This window comes from Coturnix japonica, chromosome 19, assembly GCF_001577835.2.
Source record: "Coturnix japonica isolate 7356 chromosome 19, Coturnix japonica 2.1, whole genome shotgun sequence".
In the NCBI taxonomy this organism is placed as follows: Eukaryota; Metazoa; Chordata; class Aves; order Galliformes; family Phasianidae; genus Coturnix; species Coturnix japonica.
This window is the reverse complement of record NC_029534.1, coordinates 222,341-248,827: the sequence shown is the minus strand read 5'-3', so window position 1 is coordinate 248,827 and position 26,487 is coordinate 222,341. Positions and strand designations below refer to the sequence as shown.

Genomic DNA, 26,487 nt, shown 5'->3' with positions numbered 1-26,487 from the left:
AATAAACATACCTGCTTTATAACCCATCTCTGGATTATAGAGTTTGATTCCGCAAGTCAAGAGTTTGCGTGGGGGCGGGACCACGGGGCAGGGCGGGGCCCGGGGTTGGCTGCCGCTGGAGGCGTGGCTCCTCTGTTGGGGCGGGATCTGATGCCGAGCGGCCTGCGGACCAATCAGCGAGCCCGGAGACGGTCACGTGAGCTGTCCTCCCGCACGACTCCAGCCCGGCCGTGCGGAGGGCTCGTTCTGAGCGGCGTGAGCAGCAGCCAATGAGAGCAAAGGGGCGGGGCGGGCCGCGCCGTGAGTGGCAGCTCGAGGGGCCAATGGCGCGCCGTGCTGCCGGCGGCGGCGCCGAGCGGAGCGAAGCTGAGTGCGGGGCGGAACCGGAGAGAAACGATGGAGAGAGTGAGCGGCAACGGGCGGCAACAGGGAAACGCGCTGCCCAGGGTGCGCGGCCGGAGGGCGGCGGGAGGACACGAGGCGGAGCGGGACAACTTCGAGCGGGGGCAGGTGCGGGACGGGCGGGAAGGGGGAGGGGGCGGGGCTTAGAGGGAGGTGTGAAAAGTGGGCGGGGCTTAACGGGGCGCGGTGGGACACGGGAGATGGGTGGGTCCGGTGGGCGGGGCCACGTTGGGCGGAACCAGGTGGCGGGAGATGGTTTCATTGGTCAGAATGGCCCCGGGTGGGCGGGGCCTTTACCGGTGGGCGGGGCCCATGGAGCAGCACCACGTGGGCGGCTGGCCGCCATCTTGGTTGGAGCCGTGGGGCGCTGCGCCGTGATGCACGTGGGGCTCTAAGTGGAGCCTGGGCTGTTGGTGGGGCACACATTGGTCATGGGGCTCAGGGATGGCTGACACACCATGTCATGGCCATGGGCTGTAGCCCTGAGGCTCAGTCCTGAACCTGCTGCGGGAGCAGGGCTGCACGGGCACTAAAGGGGGAAAGATCTGCAGACAAAGGGCGTGGGAGCAGCTGGGATGTAACCGGGTGAGGAACAGGGCACTGGGAGCGGCTGGGATGGGGGCAGCAGGTGGGTCTGCTGGGTCCGCAGTGATGGTGCTACAGGGGGAGGAAGGTTTGAGGTGGGCTGAGGATGGCGCAGGGCTGAGGATGGCGCAGGGAGCCCTTCCTGGCACTGCACCCTGTCGCTGTGCTCAGTGCTGTCCTGGCCCCTGGCTCTCAGTTCCTGTGGGCAGCTCTGTGTGATTTCCTGCCCTGCTCCCTTTGCGTAACTCTCTGTGTTTTAGGGAACTTGGAGGCACCCCTCAGATCTTCCATGTTTGTCAAACTTCTCCTTTCTGAGGTTTAGTTGTACAAACCTCACACTACGGGGGTTCTTTATTGGGTTTTTTTTCTTGGAAAGTGACTTCTCTGAACCAAAGTTCCATACGCTCAACAGCTTTCCAAGTGTGGTCAAAGGGAGATGAGAGCATCCCGCCAGGCCCCAGTGGTGGCTATGGGCTGTCATACCTTCTTTGTGCTGAAGTTTGTGCTGGGGGTGTGCAGGGAAGGGCTGAAGCCTGGACCCCTCCCTTGGGTCTGTGCCTCGGGATCTCCCTGCCTGGCTTCCCCTCTTGTCCCTGCTCCTTCCTCTGTGGATGTTCCCATGGCAGCATTGGGCCAAGGAGCACAGCTTGCTATCACAGTGCATGGACGTGGTGCACTGCCTGGGCAGAGATGAGATGTTCGACACTGGGGTGTTGATCTTGAGATGATGGCAGGAGGAGGAAGGATTTCTGTGGGATGCAGATGGAGCTGAGCATCACAGCAGGACACAAAGCCACGCAGTGCTGCTGTGCCTCCATTCGCCCCCACAGCTTTGCCAGCTCCAGGAGCACACCCAGCACTGTGAGTAGGGATGAGCATCATCTGGAAACCTCGCTGTATGGGAGAGTGTCCTGCCTCACCATGAGCACATCTGCCCAACTGCCTCTGGGCTATTGCATGGCTTCTTCCCTCCTTTGGGAAACCAAGTGTTGGAGAGGAGTGAATGTGTGTGGGTCATGGTGGAGGCTTCCTTGATGGCTGTTGGTGTCCAGTGCAGCAACAAGGAGTGTCCTTAACAGCCCCAGGCTGGTGTAGGATGAGCAACTTCTGGCTGGGAGATCCCTGTGGGAAGAAATCAGTGCAGCCCTAAATGATGATTGAGCTCCCAAAAGGAACCTTTGGAGCTCTGTGCTGTGAGTGCTGCTACCACCCTTTGCTGGCCCAAATCCACACCTCTGCTGCACTGATGACATTGTGTCCTGCAGCCCCTTCTGCAGGTGGGCACGGTTGGGGAGCAGCCTTGCTGCCATAGCACTGCACATCCCATTGCATGCATTGCAGTGAGCGCCGGGACGTTCCCCACCCCGGAACTGGTCCGTTGTGACTTGGCCTCGTGGAGGAAATGCCATTTTGCTTCTGACATCTTTGCTTTTACAAAACAATTTTTGTGGTTCAGATGCTGCAGCCACCGGCAGTTTTGCCAAGAACTTCAGTTCTTACACAGGAAATGAGGCTCCTTTCAAAGCACCAGTGTTGCGATATATATAGCCTCTCTGTACAGATATTTAAAGAAACATATTGACACTGGCAAGAACAGGAAAAAATAGCTCCTGTCTGTGGAGGGTGAGGGATGGAGCCAGCTGAGCCCATCCTGGGGGAGCCGCCGATACAGGGGATTAATTCTCTGCTCTTTCATCTCCAGGAAATCGAGCTCTTGTGCCTTGTCCTGAGTGATCCCCGGTGCTCCCGGTGTCTTTTGTTGTAATAGGAATTAGAGGTGCCTGGGAGTGAATACAGCTTCAGCACTGAAGAAATGAGTCATCCCGGCTCCTTTCAGCCAGTCTTGCTTAGGAACTTATTTCCATCCCCACGGCTTCGTCTGTGTGAAAGAAAATAGTTTCTCTTCTCCCAAATTAGCTGCGTGCGGGCTGCCTTTCCCTTCATGAAATCTGGGCTGGTGGGTTTTTTTTAATCCATGCAGAAATAACTGAAGTTTTTCTGTGATGCTGAACTCGGAGGGTGGGTGCAGGGAGCAGGTGGGGCCGTGGCTGGCAGCACGAGGAGATGCTGGTGGAGCTGGGTGTGCTGTGCCGTTGTTTGTAGGACTTTCATAATTTCGCCTTCTACTTTTGTCATATCCTCACCATTACCTGCTTCTACACTCAGTTCGATGGCATCGCTCCCTGCACAGAGGTGTGCACATCCATCCCGAGGCACCCAGTACTGCCATGTGCTGTGGGGTGTCCTGGGGACCCTGTGGCTCTCACCCCTCACTTCTCGCTTTGCCTCATGGCCCGCAGACCCAAAAAGCACTTTTCTCCCAGTAGCTGGGCTGCCAGAGATGGCACATTAAATATTTACCATGCAGAACGAGAAGGCAAGTTGCTGCAAACAAAGGGACCCATTGGGAGCAGAGGCTGCTCTCATCAGGGCAGGGCTGGAGTCTTGCTGTTATTGTTAGCATTTGTCTCTTTTATTCCATGCGAGCAGCCCAGAGCTCTCTAGGGAGTGTATGGCATTGCTTTTTATTTTAATTAGCAGATGCTGGCTGGAAAACAGTGTTTTCCAGTCATTGTGCTCACATAAAGTGGAGGAGCACACAGGGTGCTGTGAGCACAAAGCACAGCACTGCTCTCACCAGGGACTGTCCCCATTCCTCCTGATGGCCCCCAGTCCTGGAGCGCCCTGATGTGGAAAGGACCCCCAAGGACCCCATGGTCCAGCTCCACGTGGCTGCCATCACCCATGGCAGCACCTGCAGTGTGCCGGCATCGTGTCACAGCCCGCAGCCTCCAGAATTGCTCTCATCAGGAGTCGCCCTTCCTCTGGCAATGTGGGAAGGTCTGGGGGGGGGAGAGGAAGTCCTTGACTTCTGTGCTGCTGGGAAAACCTCTGTTGGTGGCGTCGTTCCCAGTCCGTAACCTGGTGGAGATCCCATGCTTTCCCAGCAAGAAGCACTTTGTTTACTTCGCAGACGGGAATGCAATGTTCCTACAGAGCCAGCAAGGACTGGCTGCTTTTGTGGAGGTAAACACTCATCTGGAGGGTGCAAAGGTAACACACGCTCCTGGGTCCCTTTGCTGCTGCAGACCCCCCCCCCCCCACGGGCTCACCCCACCCTCTGCCCTCGTTGGTCTGCCCAGCAATGTCAGTCCCACTCGGGCTGTTTATAGCTCCAAAAGCAGTGCCTAAAATTACTGAGTCGCTGGGGAGGCCGAATGCACAGGGGAGGAGCCGCAGCTGGAAATAGGATCATCTCACGCATTCCCGTTTTATTTTGTTAACGGAGACGTCCAAGTTTGCTGCTAATGCCCGGCTGGGGGAGCGCCCCGGGCCTGTCACATCAGCTCTCTGTCTTCTCTTCTGGGCTGTGCTCTGCTGGGGTCCTGCTGGGGGTGCCCATGGGGACATCCCACTTTGCACCTCTTGTGCTTTGCTGAAAGAACACAAAGCTGATCGATCATTTAGTATGATGATCTCAAACAGTTGGAAGATTTCAGGGCTTCATTGCAGCACTGCAGCTCCACTGCAGAAACGCAGTGGGGTTCCTCCATAGTGTGATGTGGTCACACAGGGACTTCTCTGCCCCCAGAGAGGCTCCCGATGGCTCCATCTCCTCTGTGTGCAGTTCCAGTGCATTTTCCACATCCTGCTGGATGGCACAGCCGTGTGTTCCACACCCAGGGCAGGGTTTTGCCTTCTAGATTCCTCTCCAGCAGCGGTCCCAGGGCTGGAGGAGCCACAGTGCAGCCCTTTGTTCTGGGCTGGGAAGTGGAACAGCTCAGTAGCGCTCCAGGCCAGCGGCATTTGTTTTCAGAAGTGGAAAATGAGTAAAAACTAATATTTGGATCTCAGGAAGGAACTTTGCAGCCTTTCGTGCCTGCCATTGCCCCGTGAGCCTCAGGCAGCAGGAGCTGTTTCCTCCCAACACTGTTTTTTTCCACCGCAGCCCTGGCTCCGAGGACGCCCTGCTCCACCCGCGTCCGGGCCGACGTCCCTTTGGCACCACGTGCTTTTGTTTCCCCACTTGTAGCAAGCAAACATGTGCATCCTGAGCACAGGAGGGATGGAGCAGGGACGGTGTCAGCACTGCTGCTTCTGTGAGAGAACATGGAATGTGCACTTGGTACCAGAATGCGGCTGCTCTTCTGTTCTCCCATTGTGAGTCCATCAGAAAATTAGAGTGTTTGCTTCTTCCCCATGAAGGCTGTAGGTACTGGCACTGCCGCCCAGAGCAACGGGAGATGCATCTTATCGACTGGTTTCCTGAATAATTTATGGCAACGATCCTGATGTGGAAGGGCTGCAAAGTGGATCTGCCTGGGAGCATTTAGCTGAGTACACCCTGGGGGCATGAAAACGGGGATGGATGAGCAGCCAGTGGTGGAGAAGCTGCTCCCAGGGGATGGGTGAGCACCCAGCGATGGAGCAGCACTAAGAGGTGGGGGAGCACGTGGGACAGAGGAGCACCCAGGGGATGGAGGAGCACCCGGCCACCCTTCCACGTGCCAGCTCTGTGACAAGGGGAGCAGCGTGAACACACTGAGCACAGCTCTGCTGTTTGGGCAGCTCACTGATGAGCTCTGCTGACCCCGCTTCCTTTGCCGGGCGTTGTCCTTATCTCGTCACATCAGCTCACAAGAAGGAAGTGCAGAACTCAAGCGGTGCATTGTGCAGAGCGGGCTGCACGCGTGGAAAGGAAAATTGAACCTCCGCTGGAGTCACGAGGGCTTTCCAGAGAAGCCGCAGTACGTGTGGAGGTGCAGGGAACACAGAGACATCTGCGAGTGCTGAGCAAGTGGCCACTTAATATTAGCTGAGGTTAGACGTGAGGTTTCACATCCTCCTGCTGTAATTCAGTTACACCCACGTGGTTAATGCCACTGAATGCTGTCCTTTTGGCTCGAGCACATAAGCTGGTGCCTGCCCCATCTGCCCCAGGCAAGGCTCCTTGCCCTTTGCCCCGTGGGAAGCGTGGTTTGCACCTGCCCTGGTGCCGCAGAGCAGCCCTGCAGTGTGGGATCCCACAGGGCACTGCCTTTCCTTCCCATCTCCCGTGTGTTTTTCCGCTGTTGCTGTGCAGCTCCTGCTCACCCCACACCGGCACTGGAACATGAGCAGACATTGATGGAACTGGAGGCTAAAAACAGCACGTTATCAATAACAGGGGCATGAACCGTGGCTGTATTATTTAAGTTCTGAAGACAATCTATATATTGGCAGCGCAGCAGCACACGGTGCAGCACCCCCAGCTCAGACCACTGACTCCTGGCCACTCAGCTTTGTGCTCTCACTTTTCACACCGCAGCATTAGAAAGGTTTGTTGTTGGGTTTTTTTTAAGGAGTTGAGCTTTTTAAGTACTGCACTAAGGAGGGTATTATCCTAAATCGAGATTTGCGGGTATTTGGGCATTAAAAGTCTGGCAAGATTTTCTGGTCTGTTGGAGCACTGAAGTGCCTGAAGTGCCGCACCATGGCTCATGCACAGCTCAGTACTGGGAAGCAGCTGCTTCACCCTCAGTTGTACCCACTTTGGGCATACGCTTTCCTCTTAATGGCTCCAGAGTGGTGCAGTGCAGCCAATGACCCCATAGCACAGAGTGTCCCCCAGCTCCATAGAACCAAAGCCCAGCATGGCTCAGCACTCCTTCCAAACAGGCGTGGGGGAAAGAGGACATCCCGAGCAATGGGGCAACAACGTGCAAACCCACAGGGGATAGTCCTGTCTGGGTGCACTGTGAGGCCCCGGGGTGCCCAAAAGCTGCTCTAGCTCTGTCCTCCCAGAGCAACGTGTAGCTCCAGGGAGCTCCAGATGCTGTTAGTCATGGAGCAGGGAGGAGGCTGCAGGGGAAGAAGGTTTAAAAGGTTCTGGAGTATTTTCAGACCTGTTAAGAAGGGCAGTGGGGGAGAAAAAGGGACCAGTGATCTCTGAGACACAAACAGCTCACATCGCAGGGTGGGCCCAGCTCTGCTGCATCTCCCCTTGGAGCATGAGCTCAGAGAGAAGAAACAAATGTCAGCCCATGCAGACACAGCGACTCGTAGCTCAGTGCTGGACTGGCCGTCCAACCTCCTGCATGACGCACAGCCCCGTTTGCCGACGTGCTTCGTGCCTCACTCCCTTCATTTCAGTGGGAGTTGGCTGCTATTTTTCCTGCCCTGTCTCCTGTGCTGCCCTTTAGACTAAGATTCCTCAGAGCCTCCTTGCCGTGCAGCTCTGGAGCTGAGTCTCTCCATCCGCAGATGGTTCTGCTGTCCGTGCTGTGCTGGCACAGGAGGGACGTAACATGGACACCATATGGGAATGTCCTTCATGGCACCAACTTGTGCCAGCTCTGATGGCAGCACCCATGGCAGGAGCTCACCCAGGACCCATCCAGCACTGTTCTCATGGGTCCCTGCCTCCTCTCGGAGCTGGATGAAATGAAACCAGATGAGGTTAATGGCAGTGGCTGGGTTTGCTGTAGATTGCTGGGGATCCTGCAGATTATTTTAAAGTGAATCCCCACGCAGGTGGTAGAATAGGAAAATTCAGGTGCGTGTCATGGTGAACAACAGTGGCTTTTTCTGCCGGTTCTCTTTGTTTTCCCTGGGCTGTGCTCATGGCACACGGTCATACCTTGAGGTCTCTGTGTGTAGAAATGAGGCGTTAAAGCCCGGCTGGGAGGTTGCAGGGCTGAGGCCTCGTGGTACCTGTGGGCTGGGATGAGGAATAGGAACCAGAGCATCTTCTCCCATAGGAACTGAGTTCATTGAAAGCGGGGATTTGCTCTATGGGACATTTTTCACATCACCGGGTATCTACAGGGTGAGGGCAGCGGGTGAAGCTGAGGGTGGGGTGTGAAAATTGGGCGGCTGAGTCCGTCCGTGAGCGGCTGAACTGTGAGCAGAGCACAGCAACCCACGGCCCCATCAGCCCACGGCCCCATCAGCCCACGGCCCATCAGCCGGCACCGCGCAGCATCTCCCCAGGGCTGGGAACCTTGTGCACTGGGGCGGCTGCGTTTCACGGCTGCGGCGCTTTTCCTGCTCCCTGCTTTGGGTTTTCCTTTAAGGGAATTTAAAGAATGAGAGCGGCGTTCTTTGGGTTTCTTTCGTGCCTCCCATGTGAAGCCGCTAAAGCGCTTCTCGGCAGAAAAACAAAGACTCGGACCCGCTGCCGCGTTCCCTCCCTCCCTCCCGGCTGCTCCCCGTCCCGCAGCCCCGGGCGGTGCTCGGGCACAAGGTCCCCACCCCGCCGCCCCCACCCCCCGATCTCGGGGATGCTCCCGGTGTGGGGGGGGGTCTCAGCCTCGCTCCGACCCCTCGGCCGCCCTTTGTTGTTCGGCGCTGGGCTGAGCGCGCTCCCGCCTCCCTCCCCCCGATCCTCCGCGGGGCCACGCGGGAGCGCGCTTCGCCCCCGCCCCGCTCCCGCCCCGCGCCGCCGCCGTGGGAGCTGCGGAGCCACCGGGAGCAGCGGGGAGCGGGGCCCGGCCCCGCAGATCGGGCTCCGTCGGGAGCGGCCATGGAGGCGGGCAAAATGGTGAGCGCATCCTCCTCCTCCTCCTCCGCGGGGCCCGGTGTCGTGCGGGATCCTCGGGCCGCGGCGGGGCCGGGGGCGGTTCGCCGGGAGCGGCGCTGCGGGGCGATGCGGGGCCGGCACGGCGCGGTTCTGCCGCCGGCGAACCCCGGAACGCTGCGGTTCCGCCGAGCTCCGAGCGCGTTGTGATGCCAGCCGGGCTGCCGGGAGCCGCGTTCTCGGGCGGCCGAGCTCCGCTGGTCGCGCGGGGGGGACCCGGCGCTGCCCCGCCCGGAGCCGCGGGGTCCGTGCCATGCGGCGGGCGCTGAACGCGGTGAGACGGGGCCGCGTGCGGGGGATGGAGCCGGAGCGGGTGCGAGGGGCCGAGCGCACCTGGGAGGGGGATTCGCTCCTTCCATCCCCGGGGACGGGCGGCGGGCGATGCGCCGGGGCACGGAGAAAACGTGGGGACTCGGCGGGATGCGGGATGGATGCGGGATGCGGGATGGATGCGGGATGCGGGATGCGGGATGTGAGCTGCTCCCGGCTCCATCCCCGCTCCGTGTCCCCAGGGAATGGCCGCGCTCTTCCTTACCCCCCGGCACGGGGCGGCCGCTCCTTCGACGACCCCGCCTCGGGAGGAGGAAGGCTCCGTCGGTTTCGCTGTGCTTTGGGACTCCTGGCCCTGTTGGCAGCTCAGCGGGTGGAGCCGCGGCCGGGAGGTTCCACGGGAGCAACTGTTGCTGCCGGCCCAGCCCGACCCCTCAGCCCCGGCCGTGCAGGGCTGACCCCGCGGGGCGCACCCTGCGGTGCAGTGCGAGCTGCTGCTCTGTACCCACAGCTGTACGGCCGCAGCACAGCGCGGTGCCATCGCTGCATCCCGCAGCACTTTGGGATGCGCTTTGCCATTGAAGGGCAGGTTCCTCGTGGTGACACCTGCACGGGGTTACCATCCCCCGAGCAGTTTTGGCGCTGCGATGGCTGCCAGTCACCTGAACTCTTGCCTGGGGATGAGTGCGTGGCGTTCCAGCGCTGCTCCTGCATCCTCCCCCATCCCATCCTGCTCCTGTTCTATTCCATTGCAAAAAATGCCCAATATTGGCATTGTGTGACTGCAGCTGGGGCCGTGGGGAAGGCAGCATTTCATTTCAGGCTGTGGAGGACCTGCCTGAAACTCTGACCCCGGGCAACCCCCGCTGATAGAAATCACTGCTGCTGGAAGAGATTATCTTTGCATAAAATCCCCACTTAAAATTAAAAGTCTGGCTAATGGGGCAGCGCAGACGTGGGCCGTGTGGGCTGTGCGTGCAGTTGGCTGCTGCTGATCTCGTGCCCTTATCAATAATTAAGCACGGAGAGTAATGAACATGTGTTGGGGGAGCGGCTGCGGGGGGTGGGGAGGGGGGGGCTGGGGGAGCTTTTCTGTGCATTGAGAGAGTCCGTATTCCTTAAGCTGGATTAAAAGAAAGAAAACAATCCAGAGTAATTGATCTGCATAAATTGTTGATGGCATTTGTTAAATCAGATGTCCTCAGCAGTGCAGGATGCTGCTGTTCAGTGCAGTGTGCTCCCATTTCCAGGGCCATCACTGGTCACCTGCAGAAAGCCCAGCTCACCTGGGCACCAGGCAGGTCTCTGCCTCCCACGGCTCAGACATCCTGCCCGGTGCCCAGCACCTGTCACCCCGAGCTGTTTCCTTTTCTCTTTCTCTTTGGCTCAAGGCAGTGGTTGTGATGGCATCGCCCTCCCCTGCCCTCCACAGCCTCCTGCTGCTGCTGAGCTGGAGGACCCCAAAGCCACCTGCCAGCAGCAGCGATGCATCCATTCCTTGTGCTGTTGGGAAGGCAAAGTGTGATGTAGACCCAAACTTCCAAGCCCAGGAGAGCAGAATCCAGGTGGAGAAGTAGAACCTGGTGTCACCTCTGGCCACACCATGTCTGTGCTAAGAGGAGCCATGTGCTGCCTATAGCAGGTGCCTGCCCGTGTTGTACCCGGCTCTTGAGCTGGGGGGTTGTGTTCCCAACAGAGAGTGAAGTGCATCTCCAGCCCCGACAGCAGAGCAAATACTGCAGGATGTAGCAAGGTGTCAGTGTACTGACTGAGGCAAACACTGCTTTGGGGGTGATGTGGCTGTTTATTATGGCCCAAGTGAGGGCAGACACTGAGGCTGGTGCCTGTCGGGGCATTATTTGCTGTCTGGTTAGGGCAGGTCGTGGTGTTGGTGCCTGCAGTGGCCCCAGCTCCCAGGCAGAGGGTGAGTGGCACTTTCTGAGCTCCCGGTCCAGCAGTGGAAGCCCCACACATGGGGACACTGGGGCCAGAAGCCTCTGAAGCCCAAGGAGTCTGTGTGTGGCTTCTGGCTGCTGCTGGTGAGTGACGTTTAAAAAGATGCATCTGCTCTTCCAGCCGCTGTGATTTACACCTCCGGAAGGTTCCCAGGGGATTCCTGTGTCTGTTCCTCCCTGCCCCACTGCCCAGAGGCTGCAGAGAGCTCTGCTCAATGGGATTTGTGTTTTAATTACTGTCCCGGGTTTTTGCAGGCAGTTTTGTCCTGCTCAGATCTCATTTGCTTCCCCCGGAGCCCCCGTGTCTGCAGGGTTTGGTGGAGAGCGGTTTTCTGGAGGTATCTCAGCCCCAGCTCTCCATTTATAGAAAGCAATTAAGGAGCAATGAGGAGCCATTGCTGAGAGGATTTGCACTGCAACGCACTCAGTTTCTCCAAATAATTTGCAGTAGCTCTGGATTCTTTAATCAACACTCATTTCCTTTTGGAAATGAAAGGAGATGCGGGAAGGCACAACTCCACTGCGCAGAGCTGAGCTGCTCTCTGCATCAGGGGAGATCTGCAGATCAGAGGACACTAAGCCTGTAACTTGAGGCAGAGGCAGACACCCTGTTTGCAGTGGGGAGGGTGCTTGGTCCCGAGGCAGTTCCTGTTGGGGCAGTGGGGTGTGGGTCCGAGCAGGGGCCATCTCTGCCCTGGCTGGCACTGGGAGACAGAGGGATATTTTGGGGGAAGGTGGGTTGTGACCATCCATCTTTGTGGGGTTATGGGCCATCCCTGCAGCTGCTCACAGCCCTGCATCCCCTCCATGGACATCGTGGAGATGCAGAGTGCTGCGGGGAGGCAGGACTGTCAGTGAGTGAGGCACTGGAGTCAGTCCCACTGCTTTAATTGACTTACATCAGTAATTAGCTGTTTCTGACAGCACTGAGCCAGCCCGTTTCTCATTGGTAGCATGGATCTTCACAAAGCAGTGTGAGCAGCAGTGCAGTGTGAGCAGCAGTGCAGTGTGAGCAGCAGTGCACTGGTGTCCGCTGGATGCTCAGTGTGGCTGTGAGCAGGACACGAGCTTTGGTTCTTTGCCTGCTGGAGTTTGGCTGGTGGCCGTGGCCGGGTGCTGGGCTGGGGTCAGGCTCAGTCCCTCGTGGTTTGGGTGCCTGCAAGAGCCAGAGCATCTTCCAGCCCCAGTGCAGCTCCCAGCCCTGCTGTGCACTATGAGAAAGCAGGTGCAGAAATGGGATAGAGCTAAAAAACGCTCAAAATCCTGCAAAGAAAACACCTCCTGCAACTGCCTCTGTGGGCTACGGAGACTGCGCTGGCTTCTCTCTCAGCGTCCACCCACGCTTTTCAGTGTGGGCTTTACAAGGTCCACAACATTTGCATTGCAAACCATGCTTTCCTGGCAGCGAGCACACGGTGGGCTCATTGTACCAGCTCTGAGCGGGGTGGGAGCTGTGGAAGGACTGTGGGGACAAGGTGTGTGGCAAGGCCAGGGTGCGCTGGGTGGCAGCAGGGCAGGAGCTGGAGTGGGAAGGCTGCAAACAGGGAAACAGGGTGAGCTGGTGTTGGTAAGTCTGCTGCCCTCCTGCACCGAGCATGAGGTAAAAGCATCCTGCACCAGTGGGGGTTTGCAGGCTTGCAGTGGTCTCAGCATCCCTGTGCTGGATTCCCTGTCCTGCCCAAAGCATCCTCTGCTCAGCCTGCACAAAAAAGTAGAGCTGGAGCTGCTGGCTGCTGCCCATGGACCAAGGTCAGGGCAGTGATTTGCCTTCCTCTGCTTGTCCCACCACCTCCAGGACAGGAGAGGGTCCTTTTGTGGTCGCTGCTTTAATTGCATCATTGTTATGCTGAGTAAATGAATCTTGGCAGTGGCTGAACCTGGCAGATGCCAGGCACATCCCAGAAAGGCATCCGGGAATGGGCAGCATCCAGCTGGCACGAGGCAGGGGCTGCTTTGCGGGCCGAGGACCTGGATGCGACCCAGGCACCGACAGGTGCTGTTAGAGCAGGGGGACCAGAGCAGCCCCAGCCCTTCCCATCTCACCCCCCCACCACTTCTGTTTTTCAGACTGTCAGCATCAATAAGGCTATTAATACACAGGAAGTGGCTGTCAAGGAGAAACACGCCAGAAATATCCTTCCAAAAGTTGGCCATGGGACAAGCAAGCGTGGGAGCTGGCTGGGGCTGCCCAGAAAAGGGGCCACAGCGAGGCAGTGCATGGGGGGGTGCTGATCTGGATGATGGGGTTCGAGGGGGGGACGGACAGATCCCGAGGGGCTCTCCCTGCCGGCTGGGGCTTCCTGGGATCTATCCCTGCTTTTTCCTCTCCCTCCTGCTGCAGCCTCTGTCTTTGGGTTCCCAGGGCAGCAGTGCAGAGCTGCTGCTGGTACAGTGTGTGCCCAGGGCTTGGCTGTGTGTCAGCGATGGCCCCGCTCCCCTCAGCTCTGCAGGTGCTGGTTGGGAAAGGACAGTGTGTCCCATGTGCACAGTGCTTGGCACCGCTGCTCTGCTGCCTGTCTCCATGGGCTCATCCTCCCGCCCTCTTGAATTCCCAGGGGTGGGCACAAATGCTGCCTGGACCCCATGTTGTACACCAAGGTACCCTATGCTAAATCATGCATGGCTCGGATCAGCTGCATCCTGCTGTGGGGTGACCTCCATCCATCCATCCCCCTTTCCTTGACTGGCCTCCACCGTGCATCCTGGGCACGCACCACGAGAAGGGGGCACAGACCTTCTGGTCGGTGGTGAACCGGCTGCCGCTCTCGGGCAATGCCGTGCTCTGCTGGAAGTTCTGCCATGTCTTCCACAAGCTCCTCCGTGACGGCCATTCAAATGTGAGTGCTCCCCTGTCCCCCAGCTGTGCAAGGAAACCTCATATTCATCAGCACCATCCTGACACTTTCCTTGAATTCTGGGTTCCAGAATTGGCACTTCTTCTGTCCCCAGAACACTGCGTGTGTGGTGTCCCCCATTCCCTGCCTCGCCCCCATCCATGTCCTGCAGAGCTCTGGTACCACTGCCCTCACACCTCCCAGTGCTGCAGACTCAGCTCAGCATCCAGCCTGGGACCAGAGCTCTTCCCAGGGCCGATCTGCCCCAAATCCCCCATGCCAAGACCCACAGAATAACCCACCCTGTGCTGCAGTGCTGGTGCTGGGGGGAACCACTGTGCCCGGGGTGCTGGCATGTTTATGGGACCCACCTGACAGGGTTCTGCCCTGTGCATAGACAAAGATAGAGGCACCCTGGGGTGCGAGGTCAGTAATGTGTCCAGGACACCCATTCTGTAGCCTAATTGCTGATTACAGTAGTAATGCTCATTTTGCCATCAGTGCCCTGCATGCCACCCTTGCTTATTATTTTCCTCTCCATCTCTGCAGGTACTGAAGGACTCTTTGAGATACAAGAATGAGCTGAGTGACATGAGCAGGATGTGGGTAAGTGGCTGACCCCACAGATGCCCCATGGAGGGTGAATCAGGGCCGGCTACTCAGCATGGGCTGTGTGGTGCTGAGCACTGGAGACACACAGCATCCCTCACTCTGCCTGTGACCTCCAGCTCAGCTCCTCCCTGGAGCCATCTGGCCTAGAAGCACTATCTCTGCTTGGTTCGCTTTGCCACGCTGCAGAGAGGGATGAATGGGAGAGTATTTATAGCAAGAAATACTCACAGCAGCATGAGTGACCTCTTTACAGCGACTGTAGGTTAAATCAGGCAGCAGGGGAACAGGAGAGCAGGCAAGGCAGCTGCTGGAGATGGGCTGGGAGCTGCGGGGAGAGTGGTGCAGAGGATGATGCTTGTAGTGAAGGATGCTGAACTCAGTCAAAAGCAGCACTGAAATGTGCAATAGGAGAGATGAGAAGGTGGTGAGCAAACCCCGGGCTGCCACCCCTGCCCAGGTCCATACAAAGCTGCTGACACAGTGCCCACCAGCCTGCAGCCCATGCACAGCAGTGGGAGGGCAGTGGGATGGGGCAGGGGTTGGGCAGGCAGCGGTCGGGTCAGTGCCCACAGCTTTATGGAAGGTGCAGCCTGCCCCAAGTGTGACCAACTTCTTGGTGTCCCCAGGGCCACCTGAGCGAGGGCTATGGACAGTTGTGCAGCATCTACCTCAAACTGCTGAGAACCAAGATGGAGTTCCACACCAAGGTGAGGAGCTTTGTAGAAAGGATGGAGAGTGACCTGTTCCATTGTCTGATACTGATGGTGTGAGGGGGGATGGCTTTAAGCTAAAAGAGGGAAGAATTAAGTCAGATGTGAGGGGGAAATTCTTCACCCATAGAGCAGTGAGGTGCTGCCTCGCTGCACAGAGCTGTGGGTGCCCCAGGCCATGGTGGGCCCTGAATTGGAGGGGTACCCAGCCGTGGGAAGGATGGGGCAGCGGGTCTTTGGGGTCCCTTCCACCCCAAACCATTTGAGGATGTGATATCCATCACCATGCATCCCCAGCCTGTCCTGCCTGGCACTAGAGAACCTTCTGCCTTCAGAACGGAGTGCTCAGGGGATGCTCCTGGGCACTTGGAGGAGCAGCATGTTTTTGCCCCATCTCTTGCCTGCCTCAGGAGCTTATTGTGGGACTCTGTGCAGGTCTCTCCTTTGGGCTGGGTTTGAGAGGTTGTGGTTGGAGCTGGCCAGCTCCTGGTCTCACAGCTCCATGCCAGCGTGCCTGTGTTGAGCACAGCCGGAGCCAGCTGCCAGAGGTGAGGGGAGTGTATTTATGGAAAGGAATGTGGTGTGCAGGGCTGTGGGAAGCAGCACCGTTGATGGAGTTCATTATTCAGGCAGACATTCTCTTATGCTTGTGGCATTAAACTGAAGGCACAAGAACAAAACGAGACGTCACTGTGGTCTCGTACACAAATATTGCCCTGCATGGGTTCAAGTGCTGCAGTCTTTAAAGTAATTGGCTGTGGCAGGTTCGCTACCTGCAGTGCTTTATTTCTTTTCAAGTTCTGCTGTTAAGATGTTTTCTGAACCCAGGCCGTACTCATGGCCCTGAATCAGCTCTTTGGAACTTTGGCCTTCATGGATCGCTGTGGGCTGCCTGAAGAGGTTTTGCCCTCTGAGCAGATGGCTGCCCCTTCCCCTGCAGCTGCCCCGTGGTGCCTTGCAGGAGCCCCATCTCCTTCCTGCCAGCAGATTCTAAGCCCAAGGAGGCTGTTGTTTCTTGCTGTGGGGAAAATGGGCTCCACAAAGCACAAAGGTTCCGGTCTGGCTCACCCAGGGCTCAGGAGTCCTCTCATTAACCCTCACTCAGCAGGACCTTGGGATGCACCCAAGGAACCCACCCCAGGGAGCCCTTCACCTTGAGCTGCCCCAACCTCCTGCAGCAAGTCTGCAGCCCCTCCACATCCCCTTCCCAACTGTTGTTTTCCCCCCAGAACCCGCGGTTCCCCGGCAATCTGCAGATGTCTGACCGGCAGCTCGACGAGGCGGGAGAGAACGATGTCAACAACTTGTGAGTGCAGGCAGGTGGGAGGCGAGGGGTGGCTGGGACGTGGCACCGTGTCTGCCTGCCATTAACATGGCAGTGGGCAGAGCCACCAGCAGGGGCTGCCACATCCCTCCTGGGCAGTGCCCGTGTGTCCCTGGGGTGGCACCTGGCACGGAGTGTGCTGTGTGGGGACACTGCTCGACTTTCCTCACCCCTCTTCCCCAGCTTCCAGCTGACAGTGGAAATGTTTGACTATCTGGAATGTGAGCTGAACCTCTTCCAGACGGGTAAGCCCCTCATTGTTGTGCTGTGCTGGGTTTGGTGTGCACGGTGTGTCGTGGGATCCAGGAAGGAGTTGTCTGAGCTCGTCTGTTTGCCATGCACTTCCCCGGAGTTATTCTTAGCCAAAGTGATCCCATGTCAGAGCTGTGCTGCCTCCCTGCAGCCCTCCTGCAGTGCTGGGGAATGTGTGGGGATGGCAGCACTGCGTAGCTCTGCTTCCCCCCACACCTCCAGCTTCACCTCCCCACCTCAGGCTCCTGCTCCGCAGCCTCCGAAGCCTGCACTCCTGTCAATTAGGTCCTTCTCTCTGAGCCTCTCTCCTCCCGACAGTGTTCAGCTCCCTGGACATGTCTCGCTCTGTGTCGGTCACTGCAGCAGGGCAGTGCCGCCTGGCCCCGCTCATCCAGGTGATCCTGGACTGCAGCCACCTCTACGACTACACCGTCAAGCTGCTCTTCAAGCTCCACTCGTGTGAGTACCCTCAGCACCTTCCATGGGGACTGGGAGCTCATGGGGACTGTGTGCCACGTGTGGAGCATCGCTGGGCACTCAGTGCCCCCAGCCCGGCTCTGCAGCACCCTGGTGCACAAGCAGCTCTTTGCTACTGTGCAGCTGGAGCACCTAATTCCTTCTCAAGTTGTTCCTGAGCTCCTTTCCAGCCCTCTGCAATGGCCAGGGAGGCCACAGGGTTGAGAAAGCTGCATCCCCTGAGGACTTGAGATTGCAGCAGCAGTCTCCTTAGTAGCAGTTCAAAGCCTTTCCCTACCCCAGCACTGCCCAAGGCCATCCCTGGGAACGTGATCCAGCAGTGAGCCCCTGAGCAGCAGGGGGCTGTGCTGAGTGTGTTGGGACGTTGGAGGAGGATGAGCTCCCTGCAGAGCACCATCCCCACGTGGCCATGCTCACAGGCTGCCCCCAGAGCCGTGCCCTCCTGGGCTGGGGACACAGGCTGAGCTTTGTACCCGCTTCTTCTGACAGGTCTGCCGGCCGATACGCTGCAGGGCCACCGGGACCGATTCCTGGAGCAGTTCAGAAAGTGAGTGGGAACTGCCACCCACTGCGGGTGGTGTGCAGGTACCCGGCCAGGCAGGAGGCACTGCAGGCCTGGAGCACTCTGTAGCTGAGCAGTGCAGGCAGAGGAAATAACATCAATCTGGTACAAGGCTCCAAAATCAGCGCTCATCGAATCTGCTGCCACTGCTCAGAAGCGGCTCTTGTGCAGTGGGGCAGCTGCTCTGTGTGCCTCATCCTCTGCTATTGAATTACCAGATAACTGCGTTATTAATTCTGAAGCGGCGTTCAGCCACTAATAGCATTTCACGTGAAGCTCTCGCTGGTGATTTAAAACCCTCAAACCGTTTAATTGCAGTTTTAACTGCAATTTGCATTTGACGTGCTGAGATGAGTCTCGTTGCTGCAGAGCACCCGGTTCTGCCCCCCCAGCTTCACCAGAGGGATTCGGTCCATGCGGTGCTGCTGGCACCGGCAGTGCCCACTGAGCAAGTAGTGCAGCTTGATTCAGGGAAGGAGGCTGCAAAGCAGTGCCCGGGGGGAGCTGTGCAGGTGCAGCCATAGCAGGGGGCTGCGCTGGGTGCGGGCTCTGAGTGCCCGGAGCAGACCCAGAGTGAATGTGGTGCCAGGCTGGGTGCTGGGTGGCTGCAAGGAGGGGAGCCACCAGCATCCCCATGGCCACACCATGTCCCCTGCTGTGGTTTTTCTTCTTGAGTGAAACCAAGAGTAAAACCAAGGGTAGAGAGCGCTTAACACAGGCTGCTTTTGAGGAAAGAATTGGAGATCAGTCCGGAGGGGAGGCAGGCTGCCTGTGGGGGAGATGCTGGTGCACAGAACTGCAGGTGCTGTTGCCATGTGGCCTCCAGACAGGCAGCCTTGACTGCTGGTGGTGGGGCAGCTGTGGGAGCTGATCGGTGATGATTGGTGGCTTTAGGCCCTTCTTTCTGCTCGTCAGTTCCTGGGTTTATGTGAGAAAGGTTCCATCCATCAGCTTTTGCCAGTGGTGGGATTCTAGAGGCTGGGGTGTTCCATGAGTGGCTGTGCATTTGGTGGCAGCACACTTCCATCCCCACCAGCACGGTGCAGTGACCCTGTTGGATGGGATATGTGAAGATGCTTACATGGGGATGTGTGGGAGCAGCAACAAGAAACTGGGACAGTGGCACATGGAGAGCCTTCCTTAACCAGCCTCTGCCCCTTTCAGGCTGAAGGACCTCTTCTATCGCTCCAGTAACCTGCAGTACTTCAAGCGTCTGATTCAGATCCCACAGCTCCCAGAGGTGAGGTCCCATGGGGCTGTTGCCAGCTCTCCTTGTCCCCATGGCCAGGAGCAGTGAGGGATTCCTGGGAATGGTGGCAGCTCAGGGCTCACAGAGCCCAGGGCTCATCCCTGCATCCGCCCTGGGTCGGTCCCTGTGGGATGGAGCTGCTCCCTGGTCATGTACCCGGGGCTGGGCTCCGGGATTCCTCCTTGTGACAGCAGAGGAAGGAAGGAATGAGGAGGGACATAGTTTTCTAAACAGGACGTGGTGCCCAGCTTCCAGGGCCGCTGTGCCCATAGCCCTGCACAGGACAGGGCTCACGCCTTCTGGCTTCGCTCTCCTCCCTCCCCAGAATCCTCCCAATTTTCTGCGAGCCTCGGCGCTGTCAGAACACATCAGCCCCGTGGTGGTCATCCCTGCTGAGGCATCCTCACCTGACAGCGAGCCCATCACAGACCTGGTGGAGATGGACACGGCGTCACAGGTAAGCTCTGAGGACTGCCCATGGCTGAGGGGAGAATGATGCTGTCCTTTTGATGATGTCCATCATACCCAGGGCTGTCCTTCCAGACCATTCCGTGGTGAGCTCTTAGTACTGAGTATCAGCGTGGGGGCTGGTAGTGCTGCATGATGCCAATGGGGGCTGCTGGGTGCCCAGCGGAGAGCCTGGATGCTGCTGAGTCTGAGTCAGGCTGAGCTCATCTCACAGTGCTTCTCATAATAGTTTGGTGCCCTCCAGTGATGGCTGCCTGGACATGTTTTGCTTCCCAACATGGCTGCACAGCTCACTGTGCTGGTATGGCATGGAGCATGGAGAGGAGCTCTTTGCACCCTCTCTGTGAAGGGTTCTGCCTGGGCATTCAGCATTTTAGGAAGGAAAGGAGTGTGAAATGGCTCGAGCTGTGCCCCAGGGACTGCAGGTGCCCCCCGGGGGATCTGGGCAAGCAGCACATCCAGGCAGCAGCCCTTCACCTGGTGTGTGGCTCCAGGACACCAGCCTGGGACACCAGGGCAGCAGTGGGGCTCAGCCAGTCCCTTGTGCTTCTCTCCTCACAGAGCCTGTTTGACAACAAGTTTGATGACATCTTTGGCAGCTCATTCAGCAGCGACCCCTTCAACTTCAACAGCCAGAACGGGATGAATAAGGATGATAAGTGAGTCCTTGTGCTGATGACTGCTCCTGACACCAGGCCTCTTACCAGGACATGTCCCCATTGGGGCGATCTCAGCACACAGTCCTGGGAGCCCTGATGGCACTGATGGGATACCCGCTGTCTCCTCCTTAGGGACCGGCTGATTGAGCAGCTCTACAGGGAAATCGGGGCTCTGAAGGAGGAGCTGGAGAGCTTCAAGGCTGAGGTGGGTTACAGCCCCTTGGTGGCACGTGCTTCATGTTGGCTGCACAACCTCAGCATTAGGCTGGGGGGCTGTGGTGGGCCTGGGGCAGCTCCCGCTGCAAAGGGACGGGGGGGTGGTGTGAGGTGACAGCTGTGTCCCTGCAGTGCGGGGTGGCAGAGACACAGCCACCTCAGCCCTGACCCCATCCAAACCTTCCCCAGACCCAATGACTCCAATCGTTGTCTGTCTGGGTTGACTGCATGAGAAGGGCCCTGTGGGCTCTGCAGTACACCTTACTGTACTGGATGACGTGTTTGGGGCTGCCATGCACTGAACGGTGCCATGACTGCCCACAGAGTGAGCGGCGTGGTCTGCAGCTGCGCGGGCGCATCAGTGAGCTGGAGGCAGAGCTGGCCGAGCAGCGGCACCTGAAGCAGCAGGCGATGGACGACAGCGAGTTCCTGCGCACGGAGCTGGAGGAGCTGAAGAAGCAGCGGGAGGACACAGAGAAAGCACAGAGGAGCCTGACAGAGATCGAGAGTGAGGAGGGGGCCTAAGGAGGGCAGCGGTGGGCCAGCGGGTGTACCCAGAGCTCACCTGGCCCTGTGCATGGCAGGGAGAGCGCAGGCGAATGAGCAGCGGTACAGCAAGCTGAAAGAGAAGTACAGCGAGCTGGTGCAGAACCACGCCGACCTGCTGAGAAAGGTGGGTCTGCAGCCGGCTGCTGGGAACAGAGACCTGGCCGGGATGGCTGCTGAGAGCCCACTGGTGTCCTCAGAACGCAGAGGTGACCAAGCAGGTGACGGCGGCGAGGCAGGCCCAGGGTGATGTGGAGCGGGAGAAGAAGGAGCTGGAGGATTCCTTCCAGCGGGTGAGCGAGCAGTCCCAGCGCAAGGTGAGTGGAGAGCGTGGAGGGACGGGGATCGGGACCCTGCTCACACTCAGAGGGACGTGGGCTCGGCAGTGGGTGGGCACCCACAGGGACTGGCTCTGGGTGACCTTTCTCCTGCCCACAGTCCCAGGAGCAGGCAGAGGTGCTGGAGACGTTGAAGCGGGAGCTGGCAGCCAGCAAGCAGGAGCTGCAGGCCTTGCAGGGAACACTGGAGACCAGCATGCAGGTGAGAGCCCCTGGAACACTGTCAGCACCCTGCTGCCATCTCAGAGCCCAGTCCCAGACCTTTGCTTGGGCTCAGATGGGAGTTACCACTGGGCTGCCCAGATGAGGGTGATGCTGGGCTGTGCCCGGCCCACAGCTCTGTGCACTGCAGCACGCTGAGCAGTGCTTGTGCCTGGACTGTGAGACACAAGCAGTTCCCCGCATGCAAGGGATGGTTCTTTAGCTGTGCTGATGGGATTTTTGTGCCCGGTCAGGCGGGAGCAGAGCAGAACACCCGGATAGCAGGACTGGAGCAGGAGCGGGACAGCCTGAGCCATGCAGCAGCGCAGCACAGCAAGGAGATGGCAGCCCTGCAGGCTGAGCTGCAGCAGCTGCGGGACACGCTCAGCAGTGAGAAGGAGAGCAGCAGGAAGGAGCTGGAGACACTGCAGACACAGCTGCGAGAAAAGGTACCCCAGAAACACCACAAGCAATCACGGGTATCGCTGCATTGCCCTGTGCCGAGCCCTGTTTTGGCTGCACTGGGTGTCAGGGTGTGTGGGCAGCACAGTGGGACCCTGACATCAGTGCTGCTCTGACAGGAGAGTGCAGAGCGGACCCTGCAGCAGCACCGTGCCGAGGAGCAGTTTGCTCTGCTGCAGGGCAGCACGCGGGAGGCAGAGCGCATGGTGCAGGACGCCCTCAGCCGCATCGAGGACCCCGCTCACATCAGTTGCACCGGCTCAGCAGGTGAGACCCCCAGTGTCTGCTGCAGGCAGCGTGTCCCAAAGAGTGTCCCCAGTTTAACCTGATTTCCCCTGGGACAGGCTGGCCATGGCAAGGTGTTGTCCTGTGTTTGAGTCCTGTCTCTTCCTGCCTGCAGATTACCTCCTGTCCAGGACGTCTGCAGCCTCTGAGTGCATTGAGAGGCTGCAGGATGCACACAGCAAATACCTTGCTGACCGCACAGGTGAGGCAGGGCAGCACCTGCAAGATGCAGGGTAACAGACCATGGCTGGGACCCACAGCCAAAGCACTGTGGAGCCCAGAAGGGAGTTGGGAAAGCAAATGTAGGAGCCAAAAGGGCTCCTGGGCTACTTCAGCTGAGCCACGCACTCTCTGTGCCTGCAGACGTGAGCGCCCTGCTGCCCTGCGTGGCACTCTTTGCCCACCTCATCAGTGATGCCATCCTGCAAGGCAGTGCTACCTCCCACATGGCCCTGATGGAGCCTGCTGACCGTGAGTGCTGCCATCCATGGGCTGGGGGTCCCTGTTCCCACTGACAGCCCCCTTAGCCCCTCCTGCTGCCTGCACAGGGCTGCTGGAGGCCTGCAAGCAGTGCGGCAGTGAGGCCATCAGCTACCTCAGCTCCCTGCAAGACCCGGGCAGTGTGGCAAGTGCCAACTGCACAGCAGTGACCAACTGCCTGCGCCGGATCAGCGCCATTGGGGAGGTGGGTGCGTGGGCATCACCCCAAGTGTGAGTGGGGAATGGGAAGCCCCTCGTGGAGCGGGCAGGGTGGTGGCATTGGCTGTGTCACCCCTGCACACTCCATCCTGTCCCCAGGAGCTGCAACCCAGAGGGCTGGACGTGAAGCAGGAGGAGCTGGGAGATCTGGTGGACAAGGAGATGGCAGCTACATCAGCAGCTATTGAGACGGCAGCCGCCCGGATCGAGGTGAGCTGTGCTGCTGGGTCCACCCCACAGGGTCACCCCGTGCCACCTGCTTGAGGCTGGGCATGGCAGCCGGGCACTGCAGGCAGCTCAGCACAGCTCTGCTTCTCTTGCAGGAGATGCTGAGTAAGGCCCGGGCTGGTGACACTGGAGTCAAACTGGAAGTGAATGAGAGGTGAGTGGTTATGGCACATGGGTTAAGGTGCTGGTTTAAATCCCAGTGTGAAGAGAGGAGGGTGAAGAGTGTAGGGATGCAGGAAGGAGCTGAGGAGCCACAGCGAGCCCTGCTGTTGCAGAGTGGGTGTCTGCCCCAAGGCTTTGGGGTTTCCCCACCCCACAGCTCACTAAGGTTTGTGTTGCAGGATCCTGGGTTCCTGCACCGGCCTCATGCAGGCAATCCAGGTGCTCGTCCTGGCATCCAAGGACCTGCAGCGGGAGATTGTGGAGAGTGGACGGGTGAGCATCAAGGCTGGTGGCCCAGAACCACACCCTGGGTCTCCATTATGTGCCCAGAGGGTGTGAGTGCCATCTTTGCAGTCCTCATCCCGGGAGCATGGCATATAGGGGAATCTATGACACTTAGGGCCAGGTGTTACTCCCACCCACAGCATGTCTTTGTTCCTGTCCCCCCCACAGGGCGCAGCGTCCCCCAAGGAGTTTTACGCCAAGAATTCCCGCTGGACAGAGGGCCTCATCTCTGCCTCCAAGGCCGTGGGCTGGGGAGCAACTGTCATGGTGTAAGTGTCACTGTGATGGTGTGAGCATCACGGTGATGTGTGCAGGGCGGTGGAGTCCTGCTGTCCCCAAGGTGAGGGGACTGAAGGCAGGAAGGACAAGAGGTGAACATATAGCAGCACAGGGCCAGCTCAAAGGCTGCTCCTGCACCTCCCTGTCCTCCCACAGGGATGCTGCTGACCTGGTGGTGCAAGGGAAAGGGAAGTTTGAGGAGCTGATGGTCTGCTCCCACGAGATCGCAGCCAGCACTGCACAGCTGGTGGCAGCCTCCAAGGTAGGGGCCCGATGCGCTGTTCCCCTGTCTGTGCTCTGGGGGTCTCAGTGATGCACCAGGTCCTCAGGTGGGATTGTGGTGCCCCATGAGCACGGCCCTCCTCTCTGCCCCGGCAGGTGAAGGCAGACAAGGACAGCGCCAACCTGTCCAAGCTGCAGCAAGCGTCTCGGGGTGTCAACCAGGCCACGGCCGGTGTGGTGGCCTCCACCAAGTCTGGAAAGTCACAGATTGAGGAGAAAGGTGAGTGTGGGGCTGTGGTTCTGCACCCAGATCTCTGACCGCTGTGCTCGTGGCCCTTGGCTGGCTGTAGCCAAGCATGGGATGGGTTCTTCCTGCAGCGCTGGGCAGGGGTTTGAGCTGCAGGAGTGGCCCACAACGGTGATGTTTGTTCCTCTGCAGATAGCATGGACTTCTCCAGCATGACACTAACACAGATCAAGCGCCAAGAAATGGACTCTCAGGTAGGAGCTTCCTCTGGGCTTTTGGAAATGCAGCTCCCATGCATCCAGCATGTTTGGGCTGCTGAGTGGGTGCCCAAGCTGTGGACCAGGGCATGAAGGTGAGGCTGGGCTTACCAAAGAGCTATTTGTTCCTTGAGCATTCCCCAGCCTCACACTAATGAGCTCCAGCCCCTCTTGGGACTTTTTGCTGCCAGAGCATCAGTGTTACTGTAGCTCAGACACTTGGGCTTGGGACTGGTTGACAACGGCTGTGCTGCTGAGACATGGGGTGACAATAGCAGCTGTGCTTTGTGCTGAAGGTGCGAGTGTTGGAGCTGGAAAACCAGCTGCAGAAAGAGCGGCAGAAGCTGGGGGAGCTGCGCAAGAAGCATTACGAGCTGGCAGGAGTGGCAGAGGGCTGGGAGGAGGACGGTGAGTACCATGGGCGCTGCAGGAGGGCACGCTGCTGGGTCCTGCTGCCCTCGAGCTATGCCATAACACCTTGGGATCGTGGGGCAGCAGAGAAACCTTTGGGCAGAGGTTGTTGCCCCACAGCCCCTGACTGCCCATCTCCTTCCCAGGCACCGATTAGCCTCCGCGGCGGGACCAGCCAGCAGCAGAGACCCCTTCATTCAGCCAGGACCCAGCTTGGTGCAGCCTTTTTCAGAAGACACACAATAAACTGGTGCAAAATTCAGCCTGAAGCACACGTCCTCCGCGTTCCCCAAGAGCCGCCTCCAGCGCTGAAGGACCAAGAGCCGCATCGCTGCCAGCGGAGCCGCTGGGGCTGGGAGCGAGGGCTGCCGGCCTGACGCCATCCGCAGACTGCACGTGTATTTATTAGAGCTGCTGGGGGGTCCCTGGGGTGGTTTCTAACCCTTTAGTTTCGTTTTTGCACAGATTTCTCTGAAGTGTTTGACCCAGCTCTGGCAGATTGGGAGCATTCGGGTTTCCTTCACCTCTTGCTGCTTCTCCAGCCTTAATGTATTCACTGGTGCAGTGCAGCTTCCTCCCCCCCGAACCCCCCCACGTGAGGAGCCTCGGGCCATGGGATGCAGCAGAGCCAAGGCCAGGACCGGGACCAGCTCTGCTGGTGCTGCTGGGCCAGCTCAGGTTCTGGTGCGAGTCCTGGTGCTTCCATGGCCCGGGCCCACGTGGGGCACCGAGTGCCTTTGGCCACCAAGAGAGCCAGGGCCTGTGCTGCTGCCTGGGGCTCACGTGTGGGGTGCTGGGGAAAGCCGCTGCCCCCCCTGAGCCCTGCAGAGCCCACAGCCCCATGGTGGGAGGAACCGGCAGTGAGGAGGGACAGGGCTGGGAGCAGGAGCAGGGCAGCGATGGGCTCCCCGTGTCCCCGAAGTGCCCTGTACCAGCAGAGCTCGGGGCAGGGCTGTGCCGCCCCAGCACATCACTGTGTTCATACCAGCAATAAACCAGCGGGCAAAGCGCTCTGCTCACTGCTGGGCAGCATCTGCTTCCAGAGGCACGGGATGACCCGGGGCAGCACAGGGGGGTCGGGCTGCAGCCAGCACGTGCGTCCATCCCCGGGTCGGGGCGTCTGCGGGGAACCTTTGTGCCTTGGAGCTGGGGCTCACAGGGCGGGGGGTCTCTGAGCCCAGCCCACGCTCGTCGCCCCGCGGTGTGTCGGTGCTCGGGTCCAGCCGTGATGTCGGCCCGGCCGCGCTCCCGGCTGTGGGGAGCAGCAGCGTGTGCGCCCCGCGGTGCCGGGACCGGGCGGCTCCGAGCGGGGACACCCGGCCGTGTCCACCCCGTGAGCAGCGCGGCCCCGGGGACACCCCGCACGGTCACGGGGGGCGGCACCGAGTGCGGGACCGGCGGCCTCACAGCGACACCGGCTGAGCCGCCCGGTACCTGAGCGCTGCGAGCGGCCGGAACCGGAGTGTGGGGGGGAACCGGGCACGGGACGGGACGGGACGAACTGCTCGTTTGTAACGGCCGGGCGCGGGGCGGCGGGATGATGATATGCGGGATGTGCGGGATGTGCGGGGCGCTGTGTGACAACGTGGATCGGTCTGAATAAAGCCTTCGGACCGGAGTGCGGAGCAACCAGCCGAGCGGGGAACCGGTAACGGGGAACCGGGAACGGGGAGCGGGAACGGGGAGAGGGGCCGGGCAGCGCCGCGGGGCAACACGAACCGCCACCAACGGG

General features: G+C 59.2%; 1 protein-coding gene and 1 long non-coding RNA gene across 5 annotated transcripts; one reads left to right on the top strand and one right to left on the bottom strand.

The window, feature by feature from the left end:
* Positions 1–333: 333 nt before the first annotated feature.
* Positions 334–25,766, top strand: HIP1 (huntingtin interacting protein 1). 4 transcript variants are annotated; one of them, XM_015880862.2, is made up of 31 exons: positions 334–510; positions 12,838–12,901; positions 13,465–13,607; positions 14,154–14,210; positions 14,843–14,923; positions 16,156–16,232; positions 16,434–16,495; positions 16,821–16,961; positions 17,469–17,526; positions 18,706–18,781; positions 19,116–19,247; positions 19,820–19,917; positions 20,050–20,122; positions 20,458–20,641; positions 20,718–20,806; positions 20,880–20,996; positions 21,118–21,219; positions 21,473–21,667; positions 21,800–21,947; positions 22,081–22,167; positions 22,329–22,436; positions 22,514–22,650; positions 22,764–22,874; positions 22,988–23,046; positions 23,234–23,327; positions 23,508–23,608; positions 23,775–23,880; positions 23,997–24,120; positions 24,280–24,341; positions 24,641–24,752; positions 24,902–25,766. In XM_015880862.2, exons 1-31 carry the CDS (start codon positions 397–399, stop codon positions 24,910–24,912), a joined length of 3,123 nt encoding a protein of 1,040 aa, XP_015736348.1. In that variant the 5' UTR covers positions 334–396; the 3' UTR covers positions 24,913–25,766. The 4 variants fall into 4 exon arrangements, with proteins under 4 accessions (XP_015736348.1, XP_015736349.1, XP_015736353.1 ...); XM_015880863.2 differs by having other exon boundaries at positions 338–447; XM_015880867.2 differs by lacking the exon at positions 334–510 and adding an exon at positions 8,116–8,509.
* Positions 1,321–9,201, bottom strand: LOC116654242. Its single transcript, XR_004309294.1, has 2 exons — positions 9,081–9,201; positions 1,321–6,127 (listed from the first exon to the last, which is right to left on the bottom strand). It is a non-coding gene; the product is annotated as an uncharacterized LOC116654242 (long non-coding RNA).
* Positions 25,767–26,487: the final 721 nt, after the last annotated feature.

Bases quoted from the DNA above. Each gene is read 5' to 3' on its own strand.
- HIP1 (XM_015880862.2), top strand. From the start codon at position 397: ATGGAGAGAGTGAGCGGCAACGGGCGGCAACAGGGAAACGCGCTGCCC. The intron at 16,962-17,468 runs GTGAGTACCCTC...TTCTTCTGACAG, and splicing joins GCTCTTCAAGCTCCACTCGT to GTCTGCCGGCCGATACGCTG. The intron at 23,609-23,774 runs GTAAGTGTCACT...GTCCTCCCACAG, and splicing joins TGGGGAGCAACTGTCATGGT to GGATGCTGCTGACCTGGTGG.